Source organism: Cucurbita moschata, unplaced genomic scaffold (assembly GCF_002738365.1).
Source record: "Cucurbita moschata cultivar Rifu unplaced genomic scaffold, Cmos_1.0 Cmo_Scf00029, whole genome shotgun sequence".
Taxonomy (NCBI): Eukaryota; Viridiplantae; Streptophyta; class Magnoliopsida; order Cucurbitales; family Cucurbitaceae; genus Cucurbita; species Cucurbita moschata.
The window spans coordinates 310514-321389 of record NW_019268545.1 but is presented as its reverse complement, the minus strand read 5'-3'; the positions used below and the strand labels follow the sequence as shown (position 1 = coordinate 321389).

Here is a 10876-nt window from a genome sequence, read left to right as displayed (position 1 = left end):
AAAAAAAAAAAAAAAAAAAAAAAAAAAAAAAAAAAAAAAAAAAAAAAAAAAAAAAAAAAAAAAAAAAATCTAACTAAATTCGCAGTTCCTTGGGTTTTAATGTTTTATGTATAAAAATCACCATAAATTCGCAGTTCCTATGTTTGCATTTGGAAATCCGATAACCTTCTTAGTGTCATTATTGCTTTCCATGTATCGTTTTATCTCTTGTTATTCGTTTTTTTGAAACTGAACAAATCTTTTCAATTATGTTACAGGATGGAAACATGGGTTCTAGAGTTTGTTGACTTGGGAGGTGAAATGAGGCGAGACGTCTGGTATGCTTTCATTAGTGAAGTTGTTGCTTCACATAAGTTTATACGTGAGTATGGGCCTGAGGATGACGACAAAACACGCTTTCACGTGTACGGTGCTCATAAAGGTAAAGAAAGAGCTATGACTAATGCAACTAATAGCATATCCAGACTTCAAGCCCTTCAGTTTATGAGAAAGTTATTGGATGATCCAATAAAACTCGTGCCATTTTCCTTCTTACAAAACGCACCTTACGGTGATATCGTCCTTCAAACGTTGGCTGTAAATATTTGGGGCGGACCCTTGGTGAAAAACTTTCCTTTGGAGGAAAATCAGGTAGTTCAAACAGCAAGATCTTCAGATGAAGTATATGAAGGTGGTCATCACGTGTTCGACATAGATGGAAGTGTTTACTTGCGTAATTGGATGAGATCGCCCTCCTGGAGTACGAGTGCATCCATTTCATTCTGGAAGAATCCATCAATGAAAGAAGGGGTTATATTAAGTAAAAATCTTGTTGTAGCAGGAATGTCCTTAGTTGAAAGGGCAGCTGAAACATGCAAACAACGATACCAAGTGGCTGAGAAAACGCAAGCTACAATTGATTCAGCAATGATTAAAGGAATACCTAGCAATATTGATCTGTTCAAGGTTAGTTATGTTTTTTACTTATTTTATTTTTGCATTTGGGTGATCGAAAGTTCACAGATCCAAGATTTCAGTTCTATAACTTATGAACTTGTTAGCCCACACCCCACTATGGCCATAAATGTGTCAAATTTGTCCTGAAATTTACAGTGGTTTTTAAAAGATCTATTAATGTTACATCATTATTGTCTCTTTTGATTGAAGGTCTTTACTAAATACTATGTTTTTCATTCTTTTTCCCTCTTTAGCAATCTTTTGGAATACTTTGTGTGAGTTCCCACGTTAGTTGGAGAGGGGAACGAAGCATTTGTTGTAAGGATGTGGAAACATCTCCCTAGTGGATAAAACCTTGAGGGGAAGCTCGGAAGGGAAAGCCCGGAAGGGAAAGCCCAAAGAGGACAATATCTGCTAGTGGTGGACTTGGGCTGTTACAAATGGTATCAGAGGCAGACACTAAGTGGTGTTCCAACGAGGACGCTAGGTTCCCAAGTGGGGTGAATTGTGAGTTCCCACATTTGTTGGAGAGGGGAACAAAACATTTCTTGTAAAGATGTGGAAACCTCTCCCTAGTGGACGCGTTTTAAAATCTTGAGGGGAAGCCCAGAAGGGAAATCCTAAAGAAGACAATATCTGTTAACGATGGACTTGGGCTGTTACAAGTGGTATCAGAGTCAGACACCAAGCGGTATGCCAGTGAGTATGCTGGGCCCCCAAGTGGGGTGGATTGTGAGTTCCCACATTGGTTGGAGAGGGGAACGAAGCATTACTTGTAAGGATGTGGAAACCTCTCCCTAGTGGATAAAACCTTGAGGGGAAGCCCGGAAGGGAAAGGCAAATAGGACAATATCTGCTAGCGGTAAACTTGGGCTGTTACAAATGGTATCAAAGGCAGACACTAAATGGTGTATCGGCGAAGACGCTGGGCTCCCAAGTGGGGTGGATTGTGAGGTCCCACATTGGTTGGGAGAGGTAATTGCCTTTGCTTTGTCGCATTCAGAAGGAGTAGAGCCAATTCTTCCCCTTTCTTTCTTATCTTAATTAACTTGACCTTACTTCTAGGGGTGGGCTTGGACTGTTACAAGTGGTATCAAAGCCAGACACCAAGCGGTGTGCCAGCGAGGATGCTGGCCCCCAAGTGGGGTGGATTGTGAGTTCCCACATTGGTTAGAGAGGGGAACGAAGCATTCCTTGTAAGGATGTGGAAACCTCTCCCTAGTGGATAAAACCTTGAGTGGAAGCTCGGAAGGGAAAGTCAAAGAGGACAATATCTGCTAGCGGTGGACTTGAGCTGTTACAAATTGTATTAGAGCCAGACACTAAGCGGTGTACCAACAAGGACGTTGGGCTCCCAAGTGGGGTGGATTGTGAGTTCCCACATTGGTTGGAGAGGGGAACGAAGCATTCCTTGTAAGGATGTGGAAACCTCTCCCTAGTGTGGATGCGTTTTAAAACCTTAAGGAGAAGCCCGGAAAGGAAAGCCTAAAGAGGACAATATCTGCTAGCAGTGGGCTTGGGCGGTTACACTTTTTTACTTATAGTTTCTGATATATTCCAAATTACATTATGATCTGGTTTGACTTTGGAATTTGTTTTTGTGTTGTGTTTGTTGTGCATCCTATGCATTCTTTCTCATGATAATTAGGGATCTATGCTTTGTCTCTTCTTTTCATTCTCTCCTAATTAGGAAGAACAGGATCGTAATGGGGCCACATGATGTTCCCATTCCATTCTTATGATGAACTAAACTTTGTAAAGTGGTAAAGCAGATACCGATCAATTAAATATGTAGCATGCTCGATTATCGGACTTGTTTAACTATGTCGGTTTTTATGTATGATCTTCTTGGCCTTGTGCATCTTTTAGACATCTCTTTGGTAGAAAGTGAAAAATGTATTTTTATTTTGCATATGGCAGGAACTTATACTCCCTCTAACCATGATAGCCAAGAGTTTTGAGAAGCTTCGACGTTGGGAGGAGCCACACTTGACCATTTCCTTTCTTGCAGTTGCATATACAATTATCTTCAGGTATACTTTCTGAGAGGTTTCATGCATAAACTTCAATCATTTGTTGGCTTGTCTTGGTCGTAGTCCATATATGTGGTAATATTTGTGTAATCCCATTAAATAAGAGAAGTAATCGACCTTCTTAATTTAGATTATTGTTATCTAGTTTACAGGAGTTTATTTAGATTAGATTTATGTTATCTATTATCTAAGGATTTAGTTAGCCTTTCATAAAAGGCACCGTTTGAAATTCAATATGAAATTAGATAATTTACACTTGCAACAAGGTATCAGAACGTCCATAGCCAATTAAGCCTAAGGTCTACCCTTATCGGTGAAATCTTCAAGCTATCGATCTTCTACCTTGACCAAATTTATTTGGAGTCTTCATAGCTACTGATCTTCCACCTTGACCAAGGTCCATCATTGGAATAGCATTGTATAACAATCAGCCATCACGTAAAAGAGTATTCACAGCGGGAAGGCCGTATCATTAGCATTAGCATTCCCAGCTTCATTCACCGCAAGTGTAGAAACAAGCCCAATGTCAATCCATTCATCCATCAATTTGCAAGCCCACTAGAGCCTCTTTTTAATGAGAGAACATAGAGATTTAAGACGGTCCTTGGGAAATTATTGAACCCCTAGACACACTAAATAACCAGCCCATGAAACCAATTATCTATCGACTCTAATTATGAGTCCACCCCCTAGTACTATAGAGTTACCAACTGAACCATATGCTCCACTTCCATTGCTAGATTCGTTGTTGTTTTAGGTATATTACAAGAAGAAAAGTCACTTCAGAATTGATACAATTCCAAACATCAACTCTAACTCAAAATGAGGATGTAACACAAGTACCGATAGATGATAGACCCGTAGCTCTCCGAAAACTTACCAAAGAATGCACAAAACAACCCTTATACCCCTATCAAGCTATATCCCTCTTGAAAGACTATCCCTATCACACCAAAGTTTCATTGTGAGTCTAATCTAAATTCAAGTATTATACCCAACATAGTTTTTAAAGATTTATCCAAAAGAGAATGGTAGGATGTTGTGAGAGAAGGAATATGCATGTTCTAGACGTGGGAAGTTGTGGATAGGTCAAAAGAAAAAAGTTGTAGTTGCGCATAAGTGGCTTTTCACAGTAAAGTACAAGGCTGATGGAACGCTGGAAAGGTATAAGGTAAGGTTAGTAGCTAAGGGATACACTCAAACTTACTGTATAGATTACCAAGATACATTTGCCCCAGTTGCAAAGATGAACACGGTAAGAATATTGCTATCCTTAACTGCCAACTTAAATTGGCAGCTCTCACAGTATGATGTAAAGAATGCATTTATTCACGTCAATCTAGATGAGGAAATCTACATGAGCGTTCCTCCCGGATTTGAAAGCTCAAGAGGTAAAGTTTTCAAATTGAGGAAGGTTCCTTATGGGCTAAAATGATCATTAAGGGCGTGGTTTGGAAGATTTACCAAGGTGATGAAAGACTGGGGGTACAAGAAAAATCAAAGATATCACATTCTATTTATCAAGCATTCAGAATCAAGGGGAGTTATAGTGCTTCTTGTGTATGTAGATGACATTATAGTCATCGGAGATAATGAAGAAGAAGAACTAAACTAAGAAGAAAATTGGTGAAAGAATTTGAGATCGAAGGCTAAAAGTACTTCCTTGGTATTGAAGTAGCGTACTTAGCTCAAGATATTTTCACATCACAACAGGAATATGTGATGAGTTTATTGATAGAAACAGGAAAAAGTGGATGTAAAGTTGCAACAATGCCAACGGATCCACATCGGGAGAGTCAAAAGAACCTTGGTTGAATAGGGATGCGTATATATCTAGCTCACACTTGGCCGGATCCACATCGGGAGAGTCAAAAGAACCTTGGTTGAATAGGGATGCTTATATATCTAGCTCACACTTGGCCAGACATAGCATACTCAGTGAGTGTAATTCTGTGGTACTTTAACTATATGTAAACATTTAGTGTCTTCCCAAATTTTATATCTTCACCGGTTTCGAACCAAATAAACTATAAGCGAGTCTGAGAATAGTGATTTACTCTTTATCTGGTATTTTTACGAAACTAGCTCATGATTTCATTATGAATGGAGCAATGAATAATTGAGTATCATACCATTGTGGAGAGTCGTTATTACTAACATGGTATCAGAGTCATTTTCTTAATTTAGCCCTGTCAAAAGAATCATTAAGTGTCGAACAAAGAAATTGCTAGCCTCGAAGGTGTAGTCAAAAGGGACTCATGTTCCGAACAAAGGGTGTACTTTGATCGAGGGCTCCAGAGAAAGGAGTGACCTCAGGGGAGGTTCTAGAGTGTACTTTGTTCGAGAGGAGGATTGTTGGGAGGGAGTTTCACATTGGCTAATTTAGGGAATGATCAGGGGGGTTATTAGTAAGGAATACATCTCCATTGGTATGAGGCCTTTTGAAGAAACCCAAAGCAAAGTCATGAAAGCTTATGCTTAAAGTGGACAATATCCTACCATTGTGGAGAGTCGTTATTCCCAACCATCTTCACCGGTTTTAAACCAAATAAACTATAAGCGAGTCTGAGAACAGTGATTTACTCTTTATCTGGTATTTTTACCAAACTTGCTCATTGGGTGCTTATATTTTCATCATCTCTGTTCATCATTAGTTGTTGGAACTGAAATGTTGATTCTATAAACAGAAACTTGCTATCATTTGTATTTCCTACAACATTAATGATGGTAGCAGCTGGAATGCTGACATTGAAAGGACTCAAGGAGCAAGGTCGTCTCGGCCGATCTTTCGGCAAAGTAACCATTCGTGATCAGCCACCTTCTAATACCATTCAAAAGATTATGGCTGTAAAAGACGCCATGCGCGATGTCGAGAACTTTTTGCAGAATCTGAATGTTTCACTCCTGAAATTACGTACAATTGTTCTTTCAGGTCAGACTCAGGTATGAAGCTTTTCTTTTTCTCTTTTTTTTTTTCACTGGTTGATTTGAAGAAGATTAGTGATCGAGCAGCTTCCATATTGTCCCTGTCCGTGTCGAACGGGATTATTAATTAGCTTGATTGAATGCCTTTCCAGATAACCACTGAAGTGGCACTGGCGGCGTTGTGTTCTTCAATTATCCTCCTTGTTGTTCCTTTCAAGTATGTGCTATCTATGTTAATATTTGATCTCTTCACACGTGAGTTACAATTTCGACAAGAAACTGTAAAGAGATTCATGAAATTCTTGAGAGAGCGTTGGGATTCTGTGCCTGCAGCCCCTGTGGTTGTCTTACCATTTGATGATAATGAATTGAAGCCATCTTCAACTCAGCAAAAGGAAGTTGAGCAGCAACAAAAGCCAAAAGATTAGACAAATGGCCGTGACTACGGGAAGGATTCCTCTTTAGATAATAGGTACTGTAACTAGTATTCCTGTGATCGGTTTAGTCGATATTTTCTTTTATAGTTCATATTCCGGATTAGGTTCATCTCTGTAATGATCGGATGAACTGTAGACATGAAAGCGTAAGAACTCAACAGGATCCCTTCGAATCAGAAAAAAAAGAGGGGTAGGTCTCGTTGAGGGTTGCTCTCAATTTCTTTAGTGCATAAGAAAGAACTGTAAATTAATATATATACTAATAGGGTTGTTTCTAATGCAAGTTCCCTCTTGGAAAGAGAAAGAAATCAGCTTCTTTCTTGGGTGCTGGTAGTGCTTTCTTTGCTTGACAAGCTGCAGAAAGATTGTGTTGATTTGTTTTGAAGTCCTTTTTCTTTGTTACTTTGGGTTATAAACTCTAATATTGTTGAACTGTTAATTAATTTCGTTACACAATCGGAATGAAAACACCACGTATTTGTTTTAGGGATTGGCGACTTATCCATTTAGTGACTGTCACTGGATGTTCCGAAAATGGGGTACTATCGGATTGGGTGGCATTCCAGCCTTCTTCTCCTTTTAGGGCCTACCCAAAAGAGAATCTAGTGTTTTTTGGTCGTGAATGAATAGGATGAACCGCCCCGTAGTTCGCTTCGGAACTAAACAATTAGAATTAGGCTCATTGAAATGGAATGTGTATTATCCATACAGGGGATCTTTCAATGGAGAAGATTCATCGACCTAAGAGGAAGAGAAGGTCTATCTATTTTATTTAATTATTCAGTTAAACCAATGATTTATTACGAATTGTAACAGATAGCAACAAATATTTCATCCGGCATGTATATTTTTTCGTTTTCGGAAGATGAACAAATCCTTCCGGATTCCTAATGGTGCACATTTTCCCAGGTAAATTTCATCTATTAGTTATTGTTTAAATCGTTTTGGCCCATATCGTTCAGTTCAGACCATGCGGTGATGCGTTCATATAGAGTGTTACTTCAAGAACGTCTTAGATTTCTTGATGAATCTTGTGGAAGTTTTTCTGTTTTACTTACTTAAACTTCTAAGCTTGCCTAGTTACAGTGTGTCACTACATTGTGGTATTTATATTGGCATATTACATTCAACTTCTGGTTGCAGGAAAGATCGCCGAATACCTCTTCCAATGTTCATTTCAGTGCTGCAGCCCACTATAACTTTCTTCTCGGCGTTTGAGGTTTAGAGTCTAGAGTTTAAGGTTCGAGGTTCAAATGTAACTTCGTGCTCAAGTCTCTGTAGCAATGACTGAATTATGAAATTCCTGTCACCATCAGAGAATTTTAAGGGTTTAAATCTTTTTATGTTATTATGGTTTATGCTTGGTATCAATTTATTTAAAAGTTTGTAACATAGCTTCTATTTTGCTATTTTGAAATGTTACAGTTTATTGGTTGAAATATTATATTGGTCTCTAGTGACAACTTTGGTTTGCGAAGAAATTGTGACATTGATACTCACTATTGGAGGTGCATACAAGTACTTTAAATGTCACAAGTAAGGGAGAGAGGTAGGTAGAGGAACGCGGTGGCCGGATCTTACGTGGAGGAACACCGGAAAGGATCTAGGGGAAAGAGAAAATGGGGGAGTCGGGCGAGGAAGAAGGGATCCACAAGTCTAGAGTCGGGTCTGGAACTCCAGCATGCCAAGCCCACAACTTAGGAGCGCAGCGTATAGCCCACGAGAAACCTCGGCCCGACCCAATTTATCGTTTCTTTCGGATGCAGATATGACCCACGTGCCTAAGTTTTCCCATGACCCAACCTGATTCGGTAACCCGCACGTGCATCCTTGCCATTGCATGGCACGATGCATGCTTCCACCCTAGCTCGCTCGTCAACTTGATTCGCTATTCGGCTTCATTGCAGCTCGGCAGTACCATCGCGCAACTTGATAGCTTATGCGACTTGTTAAAGGATATTTGGTACCGTTTCCTATGTTTTCAACTCTCCCGAAACTGATTTTAACCTTACTGGAGATATTTGAGGTTAGTTTAATTCCTAAATGCTCACTTCAAGTCATTTTGAGCTAGAAAATGGAAACCTTTTAATAAGTTATCTGTGGGATTGTCTTAATACGAGCATGTGGTAATATAGGTTGAAGTAAACTATAAGGAGCGTTCCAAGGCCAATTAAGTAAGTGGCTTCACTATCGGTTTGGTTGGAAGAATTGCTTTATGTATCATGTATTCAATGGCCCTTGTACGTGTCATGTGTGATATGCTTTGATATGTGATGTTATGTTATATTACCCTATAAAATGTGCCAAATAATATTATGGTATAAATGAAATGCCATGTTATGTAATGATAAGCTATGTTATGTCATGACATACCATGATATGCTATGTCTTGAAAGCTATTTTATGTATGAAATGATGTATAAGAGTTATGTACGCATAATGACCCAATTTTAAAATGTTATGAAAGAATGGAGTTTGTCTTGCATAATTTGTTATGTTATGATGGGAAGTATGGGGACCTCATGCATAACTCTATATTCACGTGCATCAGGATACTTTTCTATTATGATGAGTATGGATGCGTATATTATGAGACTGATTATGACCATCATGTTCACCATGATAATACGATGGTCGCTATTCTCTCCGGGAGGTCAGCACCAGTCCGTCAGCGAGTGCCCCAACCAATAGGCACATGGGATGTGCGAGTCCGCCTAGTGGGTCCACATTTGCACATATGGATCGTGTGTAGAGAAGTACTACACATCCAATTTAGCCCAGATTGGAAAGGCGCCTAAGAGAATGAAATGATGTTTTAAATGATAGGTCCCACCATATTGTATGTGTTTGCATTTCACGACCCTAATAGTGGGGTCACTTACTGAGTATTTCTTAAAATATTCAAGCCAGGTGGTACTCTTACATTTTAGGTAAAAGATAAGGCACCCTTGTACGGATGACGGGGCGTCGCTCTGAAGCCCATGGAACTTGTGTTAAGATAGTCGCATTTTATTTATTTTGTAGCCCTTAGATTAGATTAGAGCGATTTAATCTTTTCTTTGATTTATTTAGGTTTCACATTGTTTTGTTTTAAGGTTTTATTTTGAACGTTTAAGTCCATAATATCGTTTTATGAATTATTTTAAATGAATGTTTCTGGATAAAAAGGTCACGTCATGCATGTAGTAGTGGCTCTATTTCAGTAGGAACATAGGGTCGTTACAAGATTGTATCATACATGTTTGTATTTAGGGAAGTTTCATTGTGTTTTTTTAATTTTAGAGTAATTTTTAAGGTTTTAAGTTACAATGAGTTAGTGGTCTGGTGGGCGTGCTTAAGCTTATTTTCAATGCTATAAATAGTCATTAATGTTTAATAAGAAAATTTTGAATATTAAAATGAGAGTACATATTATGTTTCTTAACCATGAGTTTGTTCCTTTACATTTTTTATATTTAAATTTGTATGTTAGAGTTGTTGAAATGGCGTTGATCAAATCTTTTGTGGAGTGATTCGAATCATGATATTAGAAATGAGTTTTCTTTACTTTTGATCCATCAAGATAGTCTGTTCCAAAACTTTTTTTAAGTTGATTATTTATTGTTTTTGGGGTTATTGAATAATTTAGATGCGAAGGTTATTAGATCAAATTTAAGAGCATAGGGGTAAAACTTATGTTACATCTTTATAAAAAAATATTGTATCCTCTTAAGATTAAATCCTTCCCTACACAAAAATATAATTACTCTTTATCTATAGATAATTAACAAAGTTAATTATTTTTCGCATAATGAAAAATTAAAAAAAATTAAAAAAATTTAGAAAGAGAATTGAAAACTATGAAAATTTGAAATACATTTGCGGAGGTGCACGAGGGAGGTGAATTTGGAGGACACATGTAAGGCGAGATGAGGTGTTCCGCGTCCCATTGCCAATGGGACACGTGTCACATTTTGAGTGGAGCTACATGTCAGACATCTAGTGGTGAAGCGTCACGCTAGATCTGGCCCGAATTCATATTTGACCCGTCGAACCACATACAACTCAATTCAGTACCTGTGACACGATCCATCCGCTTCACTCAACCTATGGTCTGTATTTTGCCTAAGTGTGCATAATGTCATCTCATAATATAACATAACATAATATAACATTTCATTTATACCATCACATTTCGTTTGGCTTAGCTCGGTTCTAGCATGGCTCCACGCTCCATGGATAAAATTGGCGTATTTGGCTCGAATCTAGAATTTTGACACCGTTTCCTACGTTTTGGACCCTCTTAAAGCTAAATTTGACCTTATTAAAAAGATTTAAATTCAGTATGAGTCGTTTTTATTAGTTTTAAATTAAATTAAGTAAGAATTCGACTTTTACGTAGGCTATTGAGCGAATATTCAAATAGGTGAAGAGTCTTGACATAAGTGAGAACGAATTCGAAGGAAGAAAGCAAACTAAATTGGAAAGAGAACGTTGGTTAAGACCATCCAAGTAAGTGGTCCTACTATCAAGTCAGTTGAAAGACTTGTCTTATGTATGATGTGT

General features: G+C 38.2%; 1 protein-coding gene across 1 annotated transcript in view; it reads left to right on the top strand.

Moving 5' to 3' along the window:
- LOC111463987 overlaps nucleotides 1-6708 on the top strand; it is a 29074-nt gene extending 22366 nt beyond the window's left edge. Inside the window, exons 8-11 of the mRNA XM_023108024.1 lie at nucleotides 258-945; nucleotides 2857-2969; nucleotides 5657-5912; nucleotides 6047-6708. Of these exons, the coding sequence (XP_022963792.1) occupies nucleotides 258-945; nucleotides 2857-2969; nucleotides 5657-5912; nucleotides 6047-6322 (1333 nt within the window). The 3' untranslated portion in view covers nucleotides 6323-6708. The remainder of the gene's footprint in view (nucleotides 1-257; nucleotides 946-2856; nucleotides 2970-5656; nucleotides 5913-6046) is intronic.
- Nucleotides 6709-10876: the final 4168 nt, after the last annotated feature.